The sequence below is a fragment of the Medicago sativa genome, chromosome 2 (assembly GCF_051527215.1).
Source record: "Medicago sativa cultivar Bolivia chromosome 2, Bolivia_mono, whole genome shotgun sequence".
Classification (NCBI taxonomy): domain Eukaryota; kingdom Viridiplantae; phylum Streptophyta; class Magnoliopsida; order Fabales; family Fabaceae; genus Medicago; species Medicago sativa.
Genome location: NC_140750.1, coordinates 48806859 through 48827465, shown reverse-complemented (window position 1 = coordinate 48827465; position 20607 = coordinate 48806859). Strand labels below are relative to the sequence as shown.

The 20607-nt window shown below is 38.7% G+C and overlaps 3 protein-coding genes and 1 long non-coding RNA gene across 4 annotated transcripts; 2 read left to right on the top strand and 2 right to left on the bottom strand.

The window, feature by feature from the left end:
• Positions 1-316: 316 nt before the first annotated feature.
• Positions 317-830, top strand: LOC146947112 (protein NUCLEAR FUSION DEFECTIVE 6, mitochondrial-like). The gene is made up of 2 exons (XM_085748944.1): positions 317-526; positions 701-830. Exons 1-2 carry the CDS (start codon positions 378-380, stop codon positions 828-830), a joined length of 279 nt encoding a protein of 92 aa, XP_085605070.1. The 5' UTR covers positions 317-377.
• Positions 831-3556: 2726 nt separating this feature from the next.
• Positions 3557-6493, top strand: LOC146947111 (uncharacterized). The gene is made up of 3 exons (XM_085748381.1): positions 3557-3656; positions 3821-5596; positions 5763-6493. Exons 1-3 carry the CDS (start codon positions 3557-3559, stop codon positions 6491-6493), a joined length of 2607 nt encoding a protein of 868 aa, XP_085604507.1.
• Positions 6494-13304: 6811 nt separating this feature from the next.
• Positions 13305-13978, bottom strand: LOC146947110 (uncharacterized). The gene is made up of 2 exons (XR_015028307.1): positions 13714-13978; positions 13305-13626 (listed from the first exon to the last, which is right to left on the bottom strand). It is a non-coding gene; the product is annotated as an uncharacterized LOC146947110 (long non-coding RNA).
• A 3031-nt stretch (positions 13979-17009) lies between these two features.
• On the bottom strand, positions 17010-17963 carry LOC146947109 (uncharacterized). Its single transcript, XM_085748380.1, has 2 exons — positions 17493-17963; positions 17010-17378 (listed from the first exon to the last, which is right to left on the bottom strand). The coding sequence occupies exons 1-2, from the start codon at positions 17961-17963 to the stop codon at positions 17010-17012; spliced, it is 840 nt and encodes a 279-aa protein (XP_085604506.1).
• Positions 17964-20607: the final 2644 nt, after the last annotated feature.

Sequence of the window (20607 nt, the reverse complement as noted above, 5' to 3'; positions counted from 1 at the left end):
ATACTGCAAAAGCAGGATGGCACAACATGCTTGCTGCCATCGCGGCTGCAACTCTTTTTTCTTCCCGTCGCCAAAGACAATTGTTGTCGCCGTCGCAAAGCAAATTGCATCGCTGCAAATTCAAATTCCAATTCTATTATTTTACATGTTTCTCTCTATGGAAAACTTTGATTTGAATATTCTTTCTGGAAAATTTTGTCCGGTGAATTTTGTGTGGGGTGAAGTTAGATGACAAAAGGGTAAAATTGGTATTTTCAATGATTTGTAGGGGTAAAAGATTAAATGTAGGGGTATGTGGTATAATGTCCGTTTGGTAGAATCCTAAACCATTGCGTTTGCAGAACCTACGTAAACCCTAAAAACTTTCCGATAACCAAATGGCCTCCGTCCCCGGAACCGCCGCAAGGTCGATTTTCCGATCATCCTCCATCTCCCGCACCGCATTCCGTCTCGCTTCAGAAGCTAGATCAGCTCGCACTTCTTTCCTAATCGCCTCCAATAAACCTATATCACAATCAGCATTCAGGTAATTCACCACTATTATTGCTCCTTTTGTAGCATTTTTACGAATCAATCGTTGTTTTTTACATGCTTATAGTGCTGAATTTAGTGTTAATTCAATTGCAATGTGGTTAATTTAAGGAGCTGAAAATGATTGATTTTGACACTTTTTTTTTGGTGGAATTTTTGGTGTGTGAAGGTGTCCTGTTGAATTGAGCTTCTGTATGGAATCTATGTTGCCGTTTCATACCGCAACCGCTTCGGCGTTGATGACTTCGAAGTTAGTAGTTTCTCAACGCAGCTACGCTTGGCTTCCTGAAGGTATCTGACACCACCACTTTAATGCAAATCTATAGATAATAATAAAGCTAGCTAAGTATTTTGGCAAGTTTGCCATTTGTCATCTTCTAACCATAGTTTTAAAACTCGGCTCGGTCATCGACTCGGCTGGAGTACTGGGTCACTGAGTTAATGGTCGAACCACTGAGTCACTGGTTGAACCGCATGGCCGAATCGGATTAAACCGAATAACTCGGTTAGATGACTCGGTCTTACGATTAATTTTTTTATGGATATTTAACCAAATTAAATCGGATTGAATTAATGACTCGGTCACTTAAAAACCAAAAAACTGACATCAAATATGTATATTAATAAAAAAAATTGAAAGAATGTATGTTAATATCTTTTTGGGAAATGTTAACTTGTGCCCTTAAGGCACAAGATAAGGAACCCAACATAGTAACTTTTTGTTGGAATGTGTGCATTCAATTGAATTTTTGAATTTATAATAAATAGAATGCACAAAATTTGAGGGAATATTTCTACTTTTGGGTTCCTTATCTTGTGCCCTAAGGGCACAAGTTAACATGACCCTATCTTTTTTAATAACGTATACAATATATTAATATTTTATTTGTATAGCAATATTTCAAAGACGAAAAATTTATTGTTTTACTCTCCCCATGTTTTTTCATATATTTGATTGATTTATTTGATTTTTCTACCAAAGTCAAAGCATTTATTGCAGCTAGCATGTAATCCGTAAATGCAGCTAGCATGGGAATCCGTTTTAATTTCTATTAATTCTGCTTAATTGAAATAATAAATGACTAATTATGATAATAAATTTGAAAAAAAAATATTAAACCGGATTAGCTCGGAAAACCGGCCGAGTCACCGGTTTTATCCGGGTTTTAGCGAGTTTAACCGGTTTTCACTGGGTCAATTACATGACCGATCCGATATTAAGCTCGAACCGACATACCCACCGGTTCCCGGTCGGACCGGTTCGGCCGGCCGGTCCGAGCCGGTTTTCAAAACTATGCTTCTAACCATGCTTACTTCTTTTAAATTTGCTATTATTGGTAATGTTTCCCTACTCTCCTCGAGAAAAGAAATCAACGAACTAATTGTTGTTGGCATGTGTGTCGTTCTATGTTCACAGTACTGCCCTCATATTGTTTTCTTCCACCGATGTTTTATGCTTTGCATTTTCCAAATCATTTTTTGTAGAGCTTCCATTTGCAGTTTAGATGCATTGTTACAATTTTTTGTTCATTTTTTTTTTTTTTTTTTTTGCAGATCATTGATTTTAGGTGCTTTAATTGGTAACTTTTGTTGTGAATGAACTCTTTTTTGCCAGATAAAGTATGTACGGAATGAGGTAGAAATGAGAAGTTTACAAATGGAAGGATTGAATCGAATGGAGCTGGTATTTCGTTTTGTATCTAACATGTTGTAGGTGCTTTAATTCATTTTCTCTCATTCGATTCTTTGTTCTACATTTTAATTTTATTCTAACCTTTATTTTAATTTCCAAATTCAAAGTGTCAAATTCATCCACCTTATGTTAAATTGATATGTTTGATGGGTTAGGTTGTTTTTGTACGGAAACTATATTGAGCCATCACCATAATATCATTTTCTTATATTTTTAAAGTGGCCCCATAAGAAGATGATGAATTTAGTCTATGCATATTAATAAGTGATATTATTTTGTGAAATGGCAATAAATAAACATATCCATTTTTTATCATTTATATAATGTAGCGATATTTATGAAGATGAAGTAATTTTTTTTCTTCATGAATTGTAGAGTTTTTATTTTTTTGACTAAGAGTTTGTATGATGAGTTGGTACGTCAACAAATAAGAGTATGAAGTAATATACTCTTAACCATATATGTTGCATGTGCATGCTCTTGAAAGGTTTGATGCCGATGAAGTATTGTTAAGTATCACACACTACACAAATAGATGATAGAAATAACACTAAAGCTAATAACTTACGGTGCAAGTAATCTTCATAGTTCATTTGTATTGTCAGTGGCGGATCTTGAGTTAATTTGTTGGGGGTGCCAAACTTTTATGGAATATATATTAAATGGTTTCAAATAATATCAATAGTTAATAACTGGCCAAGTGGTATGGAATGTCCTTAAAGGAGATGCGTGATGTGGGTTCGAATCCCCTCAAAAACATTTTTTAAAATACAATATGCAAAAGTAGAACTTAAAATATGTAAAAAGGAGACGCGTAGGTGTTGAACCGGCGCCCTAGAGCAATTCACGGCACCCCTATACCACTGCAGCAACTGAATTCTGGTTGTCATGTTACACCTAATATAGCATATAAGGAAACTTTGGGGGATGCCATGGCACCTGCCTGCCCCCAAAGAGATCCGCCCCTGTGTATTGTACTTTCCTTTAGTGTAGTACAACTTGTGTAAGTGTAGTACAATTAGATTAGCTATATATATATTGATTGTACTTCCTCTATTACACAATAATGAAGATTCTTTTCTCATTTTCATTGTTTCATAATATGGTATCAGAGCCCACTCTTTGAGAGTGGTTCTGAACCTAACCGTTTTTCGATCCTAACCGTTTTTCTTCTTTGTTTTCCGCTGCAATTTGTTGCTTCTTCTTCGTTTTCTGGTTGAAATTCTTGCAGTATCTTGCAATTTCACCATTGATTCTTGGTATATTCACCAATTTCTTCTTCTTCGATACTCTGTTTTTTTCGTTTTCTGAACTTCTTCTTCTTCTTCATCAATGGCGCGAGGTCAAACTTCTCAGCAAAACACTGATTCAATGTTCTATGTCCATCCAAGTGAAGGTCCAAACTCGGTTATTGTCACTCCTCTTCTTACTGGTTCGAATTATTTGGCTTGGAGTAGATCCATGCAACATGCTCTTGGCGCGAAAAACAAGCTCGTGTTCATCAATGGCGCAATTCCAATTCCATAGCTTGAAGATTTAAATCGTGATGCATGGAACGATGAAATCATCTTATTCACTGATGGTTGATCAATTCAGTATCTCCGCCTATTGCTCAAACACTTGTTTTTTATGAAAACGCCATTGACGTTTGGGAAGAGCTAAAAGAACGCTTATCAAAGGTAGTTCGTATTCGTATTGTTTCATTACGTTCTTCCATTAACAACCTAAAGCAAGGATCTAAATATGTTTTGGAGTATTTTACTGAGATGAAAACTCTATGGGAAGAGCTTAATTCACATCGTCCTATGCCTAATTGTACGTGTCCTATTGCTTGTCGTTGTGAAGCTATGCGTTCAGCAAGGTCACACCATATTAAGGACCAGGTTATACAGTTTTTAACCGGTTTGAATGACAATTTTAATGTGATTAAGTCTCAAGTTCTCCTAATGGATCATTTGCCTTCAATCAATAAGGTATACTCTTTGGTTGTGCAAGAAGAATGTAACAATGGTTCTATCTCTCTTCCTGCTGTGACAGAAGATCAAAGCATTCTTGCCAATGCTTCTGATGCAAGGAAACATTTTGGACATGGAAAAGTTGTGGCTGGTTCTAAAAACTATTCTAGGTTTTGTACCTTTTGCAAGCGTACCAATCATACTATGGAATTTTGCTATCAAAATCATGGATACCCCAATTCATACAAATCAAACTCTTCAGCAAATTCTGCTTCTGTTGGAAATGCAGATAATGCTGCAACTCAGCCTGTGAACTCTACAATTGACAATTCTTCATCTGTTGGTTTAACTCAGGAGCATTATCATCATCTTGTGACTCTTCTTCAGCAATTTCAATTGCTTGCTTCAGGCTCCACCACCCCTACACCAACTTCTAAACATATTACTTCTGCTCCAAGTTTCCCATCCACATCCATGCCTCCTACTTCTCCCTCAGGTATATCCACTATCTTCTCTTGTGCTCTTTCTGATTCATCTAATAGTCGGTTACTTGACTCTTGTGCTAATGAACATATCTGCTCATCATTGCATTATTTTACTTCATATCACCCTATTAAGCTTGTTCATGTTCACTTACCTAATAAGACATCTGTTACCATTCACTATGCTGGCACTGTTGTTTTTTCCCCACAATTTCATATCACAAATGTGTTATATTCACCACATTTCAAAGTCAATTTGATTTCTATAGCCAAAATCATCAGTAGCTTGAATTGTTATGTCAAATTTATACCTAATAAATGCCTTATACAGGATCTGATTTCCCACAAGATGATAGGTTTGGCTGACCTTCATGGTAGTCTATACAAATTGAAGATTTCTCCTTCAACTTTCAATTTACAGCCTTCAGTTTCCCTTGTTTCTCATTGTAATATTTCCCATAATAAAATTTCTGAGTCTTTCATTAATAGTTCTATAACTCATATTCCTGATTCAGCACTTTGGCACTTTAGATTGGGGCATCTGTTCAATCAAAGATTGTCAAAGATGCATTCTTTGTATCCTTCTATTCGCACTGATAATAAAGCCATTTGTGATGTTTGTCAATTTGCTAAGCATAAGAAACTGCCTTTTTCCACTAGTTTGTCTCATGCTAGTTCTAAGTTTGAATTGCTTCATTGTGATATCTGGGGCCCTTTAGGTGTTCACTCCATTCATGGTCACAAATATTTTATCACTATTGTTGATGATTATAGTAGATTTGTTTGGACCATTTTAATCAAATCCAAATCTGAAGTTTCTCTTCACATTCAACAATTTATCACTCTTATTGAAAATAAATTTCACATCACCCCTAAAATTCTTAGGAGTGATAATGGTCCTGAATTCCACATGCCTTCCTTTTATAGTTCCAAAGGTATCTTGCACCAGAAGTCTTGTGTTGAGACTCCTCAAAAATGCCAGAGTTGAGAGGAAACACCAGCATATCTTAAATGTTGGAAGAGCTCTTTTGTTTTAGTCTAAACTTCCCACTTGTTATTGGTCTTATGCTGTGTTTCATTCTGTTTTCTTGATCAATAGAGTTACTACTCCTCTTCATAATCATAGATCTCCTTATTATGTTTTATATGACAAAGTCCCTGATTCAGTTGTTTTCAAAGTGTTTGGCAGTTTGTGTTTTGCTTCCACACTTCACTCTCACAGAACAAAATTCCAAACTAGAGCTAAAAAGTCTATTTTCTTAGGATATCAATCAGGTTACAAAGGATACATATTGTTAGATATTCACTCTAGAGCCATTTTTGTCTATAGAAATGTCACCTTTCATGAAACCATTATGCCTTATCACAATACTTCATCTTCTTCAGCCATTGATGATTGGCACTATATCACAGCTTCTTCTCCATTCTTCATTGGTGTTCCTGAACCTATTTCCCCATCCCCTCTTCCTGATATCACCCCTCCCTCACCCAACATAACTGACATTCCTCTTCATCCTACTAGAATTTCTACTAGAACCAAAACTGCACCTGCATACCTTAAAGACTATGTTACTCCTACTACCAATTCCATACATGCATCTACTTCTCATTACCCTATTTCTAATTATATTTCATATGCTAACATTTCATATCCTCATTGTTGTTTTGCTATGTCTCTTCACACTCACACTGAGCCTAAATCCTTCACTGAAGCAAACAAGCATGATTGTTGGAGGAAAACAATGCAAGATGAGATTAATGCCTTGAATAAAACTGGCACTTGGACAATTGTTGATTTACTACCAATTGTCAAACCTATTGGCTGTAGGTAGATTTACAAAGTGAAACATCATGCTGATGGATCCATAGAGAGGTATAAAGCAAGATTTGTGGCAAAGGGTTATAACCAGATAGAAGGTTTGGATTACTTTGATACATACTCCCCTGTTGCCAAGCTCACTACTATTAGGATTGTGATTGCTTTGGCATCCATGCATAGATGGCATCTTCACCAACTTGACGTTAACAATGCAGTTTTTGCATGGTGAACTTCAAGATGATGTATATATGGTCATTCCACCTGGTGTTTCACATTCCAATCCCATTCAAGTGTGTAAACTGAACAAATCACTTTATGGATTGAAGCAGGCTAGTAGGAATTGGTTTGAGAAATTGACTTCCTTATTACTCCTCAGTTGTTATACTCAGGCTTCATTTGATCATTCTCTCTTTCTCAAATTCACTTCTTCCTCATTTACCATTTTGTTGGTTTATGTTGATGATGTTATTTTGGCTGGAAACTTTTTAGAGGAATTTACTTCTATCAAGCAAATCTTACATGATGCATTCCAGATTAAGGATTTAGGCATTCTTAAATACTTCCTTGGTATTGAAGTTGGTCATTCATCATCTGGAATATCTCTCTGTCAAAGAAAATATTGCTTAGATCTTCTTGAAGATTCAGGCTTCCTCAACTCTAAACCCATTAGTACTTCTTCAGATCCCAGTATCAAATTATATAATGATGGTTTAGAACCTTATCCTGACATACCAGCTTATAGGAGATTGATTGGAAGACTCCTCTATCTTAACACTACTAGGCTTGACATCACCTTCATCACACAACAACTGAGTCAATTTCTCAGCAATCCTACTCAAAGTCATTTAATGCTGCTACAATAGTTGTCAAAGCGGAAATGCGGTGCGGCGCGGCCACCCCAAAAATTGACGTGACGCGGGATGCGGGAGCGAAGCGGGCGATATTTCATGACGCGGACATTAATATATTTAATATTAAAATACTATAATGTTAGAAAAAAAATACTAAAACACCTTAAACATTACTCAAAATTCATGAAAATACTAAAATACCATATATTACTACTATTATTTTATTGCTCAAGTAGTGGTCTATTAGTTTTTATAACCACTATTGATCTATTATTAATAAATAATACAACATTCATAATGTTAAATTAAAAAACTAATTAATTTATGAAATATGTCTGAAAATATTCATAATGTTAATAGTAAACTAAAAAATATTCATAAATGAAACATGAAATTTATTAATATTTATTATTGTTACCATTTTTTCTAGAACCATTTTATTTACTTATATAACGAAACAGTAAAAATATGGTAATAAAGAGAGGCCCAATTGATTAACTTAGGTCATTGGGCCTGGACCAATCCAATCCAATCTCTACAATAAAAGAATGAAACCCTAGTTTCTTTCTCTCATATCAGCCGTCAGCCACCACTTTCAGATCTGCTTTCATGTTTTCACGCTCTCTTCTTATTCTTTTTCCTGTAGTTTTACGATTTGCTTGCTTTTATTTGACAGAAACAGTGTGTAAACCACAAACATCTTCATATTCCACGATCTTACTCACAGATCTCCATTTCTTCCCCTTCTTCCTGTAGCGCCGCTTTTACTCGCGTTTGACGCGCACCGCACCGGCTAATAGCGGCCGCTTTTGACCGCATCGGCCATCTGACACGCACCGGCCCAGTTCAATGCGGAGAAGCCAAAAAAACCGCTATCTCGGGCGCGAAGCGGGCAGCGCGGCGCTATTGACAACTATGTTTTAAGGTATCTGAAATGTTCACCTGGTCGTGGTATCTTCTTCCCTAGAGATGCTACTCTTCAACTTCAAGGATTTTCAGATGCTGACTGGGCAGGTTGCAGAGATACCAGAAGATCTATCTCTGGTCAATGTTTCTTCCTAGGCAAATCTCTCATTTCATGGAGAACCGAAAAGCAACTGATTGTTAGCAAATCCTCTTATGAAGCAGAGTACAGAGTTTTGGCAGCTGCTTCATGTGAACTCCAATGGATCCTTTATGTTCTTCAGGATTTGCAGATCCAATGTGCCAAGACTCCAATCATTTACTGTGACAATCACAGTGCCCATCACATAGCAGCAAATCCAGTTTTCCATGAACGCACTAAAGATTTGGAGATTGATTGCCACATTGTACAGGAGAAACTTCAATCCAATGTTCTCAAAATGTTACCAATCTCTTCAAAGGAACAGATAGCAGATTTTTTCAGAAAGGCTCTCCTTCCTCAGCCTTTCAACAATCTTTTGTCCACACACTACACAAATAGATGATAGAAATAACACTAAAGCTAATAACTTGCAGTGCAAGTAATCTTCATAGTTCATTTGTATTGTACTTTCCTTTAGTGTAGTACAACTTGTGTAAGTGTAGTACAATTAGATTAGCTATATATATTGATTGTACTTCCTCTATTACACAATAATGAAGATTCTTTTCTCATTTTCATTGTTTCATAATATTAAGGAACTTCAAATCACAAAGATGTGTCAGTTGTGTTGTGCCACCAAGTTGTTTAGTAGCTTATATTTTGGTTCAACGATGTTCTATGCTATTGGGCTGCCAAAATTAGGATTTCTTAATATTTCAACGTAAAAGAATAATCGCAAAAACAATCTATTTTTTAAGATTTATTCTAACGTAAAGAGCACCACATTGATTTTATGGCTCGAGTATTCTGCAACTACGGAAGCTCATTACTATATGATTACTTAGTTTTATATATTTACCAGGAAATTAGACAAGTAATTTTTTGTAAGAGAAAATGGTGTCCTTGGATTAATTTGTGAGGGTTGGCCTATTTAAATTTGATAAAAATTAAGTATTGGTTCAATTGATGGCCAATGATCTTATTGATGGCACAAGTGTTTAATTTGCATATATAAGCACATTTTTATTTTTTTTTACAAGGCATATATAAGCACATAAAAAGATGGATTTGGATTTGAGAAACTTGTAAACTTGGCATATTTGAATTTGATAAATATTAAAAATTTGCTTCAATTGATGACCAACGATCTTATTGATTGGAGAAGTGTTTAATACTGTTTTGATATAGTATATTATTTTGAAAAATTTCTCCCCATGCGATGCACGGGTTAACACACTAGTCACAATTACATCACAAAAGCACTTAAATCCGTAATTGAAAATAAGTGATCATGAATTAATTATGAAAGAGCACTATCCCCCTTACCTTTAATCTTCAAGAATCCAAACCCTAGCTTCAATTTAGCTCCTAGCCTCCAATCCCAAGCTTTCTCTCTCTAGCTCCTCTTCTATTCTATCCCTTCTCTTGATTCACTTTCTCTCTCTACCTCTCTCTCAAAATGTTTTGCAAAAATGAGTGAATGAATGTAATGACCTGACTGATTTTCTCACAAGACTTGTGTTTATATAGTCACTACACAAATGAGCTTAGTCTCTAGTTTTCTTAATGAGCTCAATATTTTGACCAACTAATTCACCAAAGTTACTACACACTTAAACCGTCAAAATAATGAATAATTACCGTCTGTAAATAATTACATCATCTCACTAGTAACTTAGTAACAATAATTATATTATTCCCACTTAAAACACTAAAAATAACCTTCTCATTAAAATGACTAATTTACCCTTACTCATCAAATGACCAAAATACCCCTGAGTCTAAAATGATCAAAAATACTCTTCTTAAGTCAAATTCCACTAATCCCGAATAAAATGCACACAGAGATAGATAATCATATACAAGAACATATAAACACACATAATAAAAAAAATAAAATAATTCTAACGAAAAACGAGTTGTTACAGAGTGTACTCAACTTGGTCATCTTATGACTTTCTCGAGAATGTGGCTTGGGGGGGGGGGGGGGGGGGGGGTGATAGGTTGGCAGAGTTGTCCCAACTCTTGGGGCTAGTTTTGAAGAGTTGGGCGCCTTCTAAAGTCTAGGTGCTCTTCTGGAAGCTTCACCTAGATAGGGTTCTAACTAAAGCAACACTGCATATGGAGTGGGGTTATATATGATCTTGTGGGTTTAGGTTGTGTTGTTAGGCTTCTTTTAAGTCTGATAATCATATTTTTTTTGTTACTTATGGGGTGGCCCTTAAGGGTTGGTATAGGACTATTGAAGCCTCTAGCTATAGTTTTGATGATGTTGTTTTTATCAAATGAGTTTTATCTAATTATCATGTTGATTATGTTATAGGTTGTTTTTAGAATGTGTAAAAGCACCCCAAGCATTTCAAGCATTCTTGTACAAAGTGATTCATTGTGTTTCAAGAAAATTGCATATCATGTGTCTTAAAACCGTGTCTTCACTGTCTGAATCGATTCACGGTTTTTTGAATCGCATCACATTGAGTCTCTGACTTCGTGTGAATCGACTCACATAATATTGAACCAATTCAGTACTAAATTGTATCATATATGTCTGAATCGTATCATAAAATGTTTCTGACTTGCTCTGAATCGATTCACAATGACTTGAATTATATCAATCTTCATCCTGGGCACTTTGAATTGTTTCATTTTTTCATTGATACGCATCATTCTTCATATCATTCTCCCCTAATCCAGTTTTGTCTATAAATTATTCAAGATTAAACACATTTTGTTAGAATCACTTTGAACATTGAGTCACATTGATTTGCTAGGGTGCTAGTAGGGATTGTAACTTGGTTCTTTCAAGGAGATTGTTTGGGCTTAATCAAGGCTCCAAAGTGAAATGAATAATCTCATTCCACCTCCAAAGGTCTTGGGGGTCTTTCTAACCGTTCTTGAAGTCGAAGGGGATTCGTTTACCGGACGTAGCATCAAAGACTTGAGTGAAGAGTTCGAAGGGGTGCACGGGTAATTAGGATTCGAAGATTCAAGGAGCACCAAATTCAAAGGGTATTTGAAGTTTGTGGGAGTGTTTGCATATGGGTTAAAGAATTAGGTTTAATTTCAAGGAACTCTTGTAAATATATTGTATTCAACATTGTTACTATTAGTGGGTGACCTTGGTGAAGGCGTACTCATTAAGAAGAGTAAATGTAGCTCTATCGAGGACGAGAAAGAGCGAACTATTATAAAAATATCGGTGTTATCTCTCTTCCCTATCCTCTTTACGAAGCCATTCAACCCCCCCCCCCCCCCCCCCCCCCCCCCCCCCGTAATCCTATTCACCATATAGACCAACAACTATTAGATTATTAGGTTGAGAGTGGGTTTTGCCAAGGGAATACTGCTATTTACCCAAACTGTTTTGCTCATTCCCAAAGTAAATGTCCAAAATACCCTTACGCATGTTAACTCACGCTGCATGAGTTAACTCACGCTAGTATAAATCTCTACGTGAGTTAACTCACGCTAGTATTAATTTCTACGTGAGTTAACTCACGTTAATTTTAAACAATGACTCCAAGGCACCCCTTTTGCTGAAACAACAACCATGAGTAGCTGCTAATGACTACCTTTTGGATACTCCAGCTTCAATTTTCGTGAAGTATTTTAAGCTCTCAATTAATAATAAATTAATGACACCTATAGTTTATTGTAGTACTCAAAACTTAAACATTATTTGGAATTAAAATGTAAACCAAATCAACAGAAGATTAAACTTTTGCAAACAAAGAATGGATCCAGCAGAAGATTAAACATTATCTTGGAATTGCATGTTCACTAAACAGGGAATGAAAGGCAGCCGCTACTGCCACTGCCAGTCTGGTCTGCAGCGTGCATAGCACCAGCACCAGCGTGAGTTAACTCACGCTCGTGTTAAAACTAGCGTGACTTAACTCACGCTAGTGTTAAGACTAGCGTGACTTAACTCACGCTACTCATTGTGAATGCTTTGAACCAGTATTAACACTAGTGTGACTTAAGTCACGTAACTTGACTTAAGTTACGTAGCGTTTTGTACTAGCGTGAGTTAAGTCACGCTACTTATCTTAAGTCACGTACCAGTTTACACTAGCTTGAGTTAAGTCACGCTACTTATCTTAAGTCACGTACCATTTTGCACTAGCGCATGTTAAGTTACGTAAGGGTAAAAATGTCATTTACTTTGGGAATGAGCAAAACAGTTTGGGTAAAGAGCAGAATTCTTGCCAAGGGACCTGATATGTCTTTTTAGGGGTTCTTGGGCTTCGCTTGGAGAAATTAGATTACGCGAGGTTTTTTATTCATCTGACATATTGTTGTGTCGACCATCAATAGCCTGTAATGATCTTATGTTTTCCGGCAAGATTCTTGATGTGCAGGAATTGGTCCTTCAGATCCAGTTCTCTTCATGCGAGTGGTTTTTTGGGCGACATTTTTCGTTTTCCTTGTTCTCACTATTGATGGATGGTGGAGCATCTTCTATGTTGGAGCTATAGCCTTTATGTGTAGAGGCTTATTAAGGTGCCATTGAGTGGGGTTTCAAGTATGTTTCTTGGCTTCCTATGTCACATCTCTCTCGCTGTGTAGGCTTGGTCCATTCGTCATGTATAGATGTTTCTTCTGTTTTATTTCTTTGATGTTTTGGTGATTTAGCTTTTTCTTGGATGGTGTTGGGTTTTTTTTTTTTTTTTTTTGTGGGATTTTGGGTCACATATGGTGGTCCTTTATTCTTGTGCATATGTTTTCTTTTCTTTATACATGTATATATATTCCATTAAAAAAATATTTACAATTAATTATTAACAATTGCCATAAATTTATCATGGGATAATGACATGAAAATGATGCACATAACATTAATTTTTAGAAAATGAGTTATATATGTTTATGTCTTTTCTTCAAAAAAAAAAAATTGTAACTAATATTGACCAAAAATAAATAAAAAATTAAAAAAATTGTAACTAATATTCAGGTTTATCTTTTGCTGTTTTAATGACACTTCCCTTTTGTTTTACACTTCCCTTTGATAATAAATTATTACTGTAGAAAAATTATATATTGCCTTTATTCATAAAGGCAATATATAAAAAGTAGCAAAGCTATTACATACAAAACAAATTATAAGCATAAGTAACATAAAAACATTGTTTAACTTAATTAATTATTATGCTTAAACACAATGACATTTATATGATACGCAATACGCATGTTTGGGACGGGTGCACATATCACTTGGACAATCCATATATGTTTGGCAGATGGGAATACCTGTGGTGTAAAATAGGACCAGAAGGTGATTGAAGGTTGTGTATATAATAAATAGTAATTTGAAATTATTGTAAAAAAAGAACTTACCGTTGCCTGTTACAACCAAAGCTAAGGAAAGAATGATGATCAAAGAATAAACAAATTTCTCAATTTGACCCATATTTTAATTTGTCTCGTTAATTTGAGTGTAATAAACAAAAACTATTTGATCACTTTATAAGTAAAACACCTCATGTTTTGTCAATTAAAATTAAATTATTTTAGCACTTTTTAGGTTGCAAGAAACCATTCGTATAATTAGAACTATTATCAAATGTCTCTTGGATACATTAGCATGTCACATTTATCCCTAAAGCTCCCTCAATTGACATCGCTAATTTAGTAAATATGTCATATAAATGTTTTGGTGATCTTCAAAATTTATTAGCCTTTCATGGTAGGCAGGGGAAAATACCAAACGAGATTGTACTTGCAGAAGTATTATTCTATGAAACTAGGGTTATTGTTTGTTTATGTCATGCCTTGAGTGAGCTCTCAAAGTAAGTATTTATAGTCAGTTATGGGCTAGCGTTTCCGTTTATTTAGACGTTGAATTCTCTAGGGTTAAGGTTTTGGAGCGTGTTCCGCAAGCTCTGGATAGCTTCCAGAAGGCTTTTAGGTGATCCCGCAAATGGTGGCACGGAAAGGGGTGTGTTGGACCCCTATGCCTTATACGGAGGGCGAGCTGGCCCTAGCTTAGGATGCTTCGTCCCTTATTCGGGCTTTCCCAATCCACAAGCCCCCCAAGCACGAGTCTTGGGACAAGGCGAAGTGGTTTGATGCTAGATACGTTTGGATATGTGTGGTTTTTAGCCATGAGGTGAGTGCTTAGCTATATTATTCTAAAGGCGTATGTCCTTTCCCAGGCTTCCCTGGTCCACGAGCCCCCCAAAGACTCAGGACGAGGCAAAATGATTTAGTTGGCTCCTTGCATTTTGTTGGCGTTTAGGCCTTGTTGGGAGGCGGGATCGTCCCGGCGCAGAGGGCAAGGGCGATGCTCGCCTACCTGACAGATCCAACGGTCATCTTGTGATAGCCTTCCATTTCCTGGTGACGTGTCTCGGGGACGGGCGATTTCGACACGTGTCACCCATCGTCCGATGATCAATTGCAGTTCCCAAGGCGCGATTTTGGCCTATTTAAATCCACATTTATTCTGTACTTTTCCGTTTTCATTTCTATCATTTGCAGGTGCTTCTTCCCTGTTTGTCCTCCTCCTGCTTGGTGGTTGCTTTCCTCTTTGTTGATTTCGCGCTTCCGTTTTTGTCACTCCTAATGTAATTCCCTATCTGAGCCTTTATTTCAAAGTTTAGTGCTATTTGTGTCGTGGTAGCAATTGTTTTACTTAGGGAGTGTGAAGACTTGGATAGGGTAATCCCATCTTTAACCACCGAGGAAAAGAAAGAGTTGTGGAATCAAAGTATTAAGTATGCGAAGCGTCCCGACGCAAAGATGGATTGGGTTGTCTTTGAGGATGGATATTTTGGGCATCCCTTTTTTTCCACTAGTTTGGATAGCTTTGGGGGGAATAGTTCAGATAGTGATTGTGGCGTGCTTTACTCTTCCTCAGGACCGCAACATAGGAGAAGTGGAATTCGCTGCATAATGCATGACGACGAGAAGTTTGTTGAGGGCGTCATGCGCGTGGATACCTGCTACCCAGATCTGAAGCGCATTAATTTTTTTAGAAGTAAGCTGAAGGTTTCGTCGACCGGCGATGAGAGAGATGTGATTTTTGAAGCCTACAGACCAGGCGAGAATGTTTCTTTGCAACGCCCTCCGGGCATGAAGGATGAGATTTTCCATATGTATGCCGTCTTGATGGAAAACTTTTGGTGAAGTTCCCATTCACATCTTTTGAGGAAGAGGTGCTAAACATTTTCAACAGTTGGCCTTTTATTAGGGATTTCAAGGTCTTGTGTGAGGGACTCGTGCCTGATCCTACAGTGGGAGTGTTCTTGCAATTTAAAGGGACAAAGGGGGTGAACAAACTGTATTGGGTTTCCATTTCTTCTCACGCCAGTAAGAGTCTCTCTCCCACATACGCTTCCAACCTGAAAAACTGGCAAGGAACGTTCTTAAGGGTTTATGGTGCCACTGGGTGCACCAAAGCCGCCTTGAGAGTTGACGGCGAGTTGAAGTTTCCCTTACGCTGGAATAACCAGCCCGCCTCCCTTGTGGGATATGAATTTGAGAAGTTGAGTGAATATGAACGTGACGTGGTGGGTATCTTGGAGAGTATGCATCCTTCATGTTAAAGGAGCCGTCTACAAACAACAGCCTGACGTGGGGGGCTGTCTCTTCAGTGGGTGATGTAAATTCTACTAGGAAATCTGCCAACACTTGAGATTTGATACTTCATCTTGGCAGGAACTGGATGTCACATTAAGATAAATTGATGGACCACGCCACCATCCTCTCCGCCAGGTCTGGTTTTCACAATACTTGTTTGATAGGGAAATTTGATTTCACAATGATTCGAGGGCATTGGAATATGGGCTGAGTTTTCTTGCCGTTGTTACTACTGCCAGGGCAAGCCTTTTTTTTTCTGGTATCTCAGTTCCGCACCGTTGAATACTTTGCTAACAAAATAAACCTGCTTCTCACCTTCAGGTGAATCTTGGACTAAAACGGAGCTCATGGCGTTATTGGATATTGATAAATACAGGAAGAGAGTGTAACCTTTGCTGGGATGAATCAACACCAGCGGGGTGCATAAAAAAGTCTTAATTTGGCGGAAAACTGCTTCACATTTTGGCGTCCATTCAAACTTTTCTTTCTTTTTTATTGAGGAGAAGAATGCAAAGGCCTTGTCGCCTCCGCATGATAAGACACGGGAAACAGCAGCTAGGCGCCCAATTAGTTGTTGTACCTCTTTTAGGCTGGATGGGCTCCTCACATCAATAACAGCTTGGCATTTGTCAAGATTAACCTCGATTCCTCGATTAGTAAGCATGAAGCCGAGGAATTTCCCAACTTGCACGCCGAAAGAGAATTTCGCATGTTGTAGGTTCTGACTTGGTTGAAGATTTCAGAAAGGTCGATGCGATGAGGATTACCTTCGGAAGTTTTGACCACGAGATCGTCGATATATATACCTCCAGGTTTCTTCATATTTGTTTGGAAAAGATGGTGTCCACGGACCGCTGGAAGGTTGCATCGGTGTTCCTTAAATCAAAGGGCATGACTTTGTAATGGTAGTTCTTGTTGTTTGTCATGAAAATTATCTTGGGGACGTCCAGATGGTCCATCTTTATTTAATTGAATCTAGAGTAGGCATCCATGAAGCTTAGTATCTTGTAATCGGAGGTGCCATCTATTAGGCGATCAATGTTTGGGAGCGGCTACGGCTCCTTCGGGCATGTCGCGTTGAGGTCAGTGTAATCAACACACATTCTCCACTTTCCGGAAGACTTTTTCACCATAACTACATTCGCCAGCCATGTGGGGTACTTGATCTTGGTGATGAATCGGGCTTCCAACAATTTTTTTACTTCTTTATCAACCGCCTTTCTTCTTTCCTCGCCCATCTTTTGCTTTCTCTGTGTTATGGCCTTTGTTCTTGGCTGGATGGCAAGATGGTGGCAGACGATGCTTGGATCAATCCCCGGCATGTCGGATGGCTTCCAAGCGAATAGGTCCTGGTTCTCCTTAAGCAGTTGTATCAGATCATGTTCCTCCACTTCGCCTAGGATGGTACCGATCTTTGTTATCTAGTGAGGATGGGGTCCAATCAGTACTTCCTTTAAATCTTCGAAGGGCTCTAAATGCTCCAACTGGTATTCTTCACGGGGATCAAGGTCTATCATCTACACGCTATGGGCGACCTCGATGATAGGGCGCTTCAGATCTCTCTGTAGCTTGAGACTGTTGTGGTAACATTCTCTGGCTATCTTCTGATCTCCTTTGATAGTTTCGACACCCCCATTTTCTAGAGGATATTTCATGATGAGATACTTTATGGAAAGGAAAGCCCCCAGCAAATTGAAAGAGGGGCATCCCAGTATCACGTTGTAAGAAGCTGGAGAGTTTACTACCAAATATTTAACCCAGATGGTTTTGGTGTCAGCTCCACTGTCGAAGGGTGTATTGAGAGTAATGTGACCTCTCACGTGTACCTGTTCGCCTGCAGAGCTACCAGTATCTACCAGGATCCTTTTCACGTTCCAGTTGAAAATCTGCAAGGTGATGACCATGGGGTCATCTGCGTGAGGTAGGACGTCTTCTCTATCCTTAGTGGTGAAGGATACCTCGGGCTCATCTTTTTGGGCTGTGTCGTGAGTGTCATCTAAGAACATCACTTGTCTAACATATCTTTTTCTAGAAGATCTAGTTTCGCATCCTCTTACGTAACAACGGGATATTGTGTTCAAAGTATGGCATTCACCCGACTATCCTTCTACATCGCCTTTCTTATCGTCCGAATCTCAGGGCTCGTCATCACGCCTCTTGCTGCCCTCAACCCGCTCCCTGACATATCCTCTCAACCGACCATTATGTATGAGTCTCTATATTTCATTCTTTAGGTGAATTCAGTCGTCAGTTGTCTTCCCCTTCATCCTGTGATACTTACAATAAGCGTCTATGTCCCCGCCCAAAATCTTGGACTGCGGCTGAAAGGGGTCCCTCAGGATTTTGGAATGGTACGCTTCTTGGAAGATTTGCTCCCTCTTGGCATTGAGGGGAGTGTAACTATCATGGGGATTGTCACGGCGGTAACCCTCTTGACGACAATCAGCTTTCTTGAATGTCCCCCGGTCTTTGTTGGCAGATGGGTAGTACCCTTTTTTTCTCCCCGCCCTAACTTCATTCCCTGACATCTCTTTCCTTCTTCTCTGCCTTACTTTCTTCACCTTTGAGTAGCATTCAGCTCTTGACATGATCTCCTCCAAAGAATCTGCCGGTTTCTGCGCCAGGGATTCATTGAATTGGCCTGCTCTGTGGCCGTTTTGGAAAGCGCCGACGAACAGCTCCTGATTTGGGTTGGTGACCTTGATGGTTACGTCATTGAAGCGGGCCAAGTACTCTCGCAGGGATTCATTGGGTCCTTAACGGATGTTGAAGAGACTGTTGGAGGAAACCTTATGGTGCTTGCTGGCGGCGAACTGATGGATAAGCTTACGCGTCATGTCCTGGTTACCAACCACCGAGAATCATGAAAGGTTCATATACCACCTTAGGGCGGCGTCTTTTAGGGTGGTGGACAGGAGCTTACATTCATGGAATCGGAAACCCCTGAGAGCACCATATGAGTGTTGAAGGCGGTGATGTGTTCCACCGGATCGCTCTTGCCATCGAAGGAAGACAGCATGGGCTGGTTGAAGTTCTCTGGTATGGGAGCATTCTAGATCTTAAAGGAAAAGGGTTGGGGATCTGGATGATCATTTTGCCCTTATAGATCCACCTTGCGATCGTTGCGGTGTTGTTGGATGGTGTTCATGGAGGCGTGCAGAGCCTCGTTTTGTTGTTGCAGCTATTTGACTTGAGTTCATAATGCTGTCACAGCTTCTTAGGTGTTTTGTTCCTGCTCAGACATCTTTTTGGGAGATGGCTGAATGATTTTGAAGGTTGGTTGTGCGGCCTAGGTCAGTTTTATCGAGGCCCCACGGTGGGCGCCAAATGTACTTGCAGAAGTACGATTCTATGAAACTAGGGTTATTGTCTATTTAGGTCATGCCTTGAGTGAGCTCTCAAGGTTAGTATTTATAGTCAGATATGGGTCTGCATTTCCTTTTATTTTGGCGTTGAATTCTCTATGGTTAGGGTTTTGGAGCGTGTTCCGCAAGCTCTAGATAGCTTCCAGAAGACTCTTAGGCGGTGCCGTAAATGGTGGCACGGAATGGGGCGTATTGGACCATATGCCTTATACGGAGGGCGAGCTGGCCCTAGCCTAGGGCGCTTCGTCCCTTATCTGGGCTTTCCCAGTCCAGAGATGAAAAATGTATTTGTAGAATAATACATCAAAGAGGTGAAAATATGTTTATTTATTTGTAAATTAAATGTATATTATATGATCATATATGTTTGTTTTTTCGTTTAATATATGTTGACCTTCTCTAATATTAGCAGTTTTAGGTTTACCTTGTGTAAATAAAATAAAATAAAAAGACTTTAACAATGTAATTTGAAGATTATTTGATATTGGGCTTTTATAAATTTTGATTGTACCAAGTCATGGTGGCGCCTTTCAGTGTCAAAAAAACAATTTTCATTTCACCGCGCCTGGTGGTAATCGAGGACAGTATGTAGGTGTTCCACGTGTTCGTTTGAGTCTGTGGTGTCGTCATAAGTCTCCAACTTTGGCGTCTTTGCAAAAACACGGGGAATAGGGTATTCTACTACCTTCCTGTTGAAAGGTCAGTTGCGACAACTCCTATGGTGGTGCTTCGGTGAATAATCCTCCATCTTTCAGCGGCTTTGGCGCGGGTGAGAATTCCTCCCTTCGTAACGATCTAAAGGCTTATCACGACGAGAATGACAAGGAGATGGATTGATACTCCCTCCGTCTAAATCATCAGGAGGCTTCTTGCCACCATTTTCACAGTTCGCCGCGATGGAGGCGACATCATCTATTGTCGTCGGTGTTGCGTGGCGTTTGTTTTGTTGAGCCTCTTTGATTTGCATAGAGACTTCCGTCGGAAATATTTCATGATTCTTCTACACATGTTCGAGTCTATTATTTTGTTGTTGGAGCCGGTTCACTAGGTTTGTGAGGATTATGTTCGTCTCCTACGGCCGATGAAACGGCCGAGGCGCCGGAACATCCTCAATACATGGAGGAGTTGGAGGAAGATCTAATGTGTTCATCGCGGAGGTAGTACGAGTGTCAGTAGTAGCATTGAGGATTGTGTCGTTTCCTTTAGGACTCACCAGTTCGAGAATCGAAATCGTTTGATCTTGGAGGATTTGAATCACAGGACGTGATTCTTGTGCGGTGGAGGA

Excerpts from the sequence above, each read along its gene's own strand:
- LOC146947109 (XM_085748380.1), bottom strand. The coding sequence starts at position 17,963 with ATGTTCTTAGATGACACTCACGACACAGCCCAAAAAGATGAGCCCGAG. Across the intron at positions 17,379-17,492 it reads TGAAGCGCCCTATCATCGAG|ATAACAAAGATCGGTACCAT; the intron begins GTCGCCCATAGC and ends CATCCTCACTAG.
- LOC146947111 (XM_085748381.1), top strand. The coding sequence starts at position 3,557 with ATGGCGCGAGGTCAAACTTCTCAGCAAAACACTGATTCAATGTTCTAT. Across the intron at positions 3,657-3,820 it reads TGTCACTCCTCTTCTTACTG|TATCTCCGCCTATTGCTCAA; the intron begins GTTCGAATTATT and ends TGATCAATTCAG. Across the intron at positions 5,597-5,762 it reads TTCCTTTTATAGTTCCAAAG|TTACTACTCCTCTTCATAAT; the intron begins GTATCTTGCACC and ends TGATCAATAGAG.
- LOC146947112 (XM_085748944.1), top strand. The coding sequence starts at position 378 with ATGGCCTCCGTCCCCGGAACCGCCGCAAGGTCGATTTTCCGATCATCC. Across the intron at positions 527-700 it reads ATATCACAATCAGCATTCAG|GTGTCCTGTTGAATTGAGCT; the intron begins GTAATTCACCAC and ends TGGTGTGTGAAG.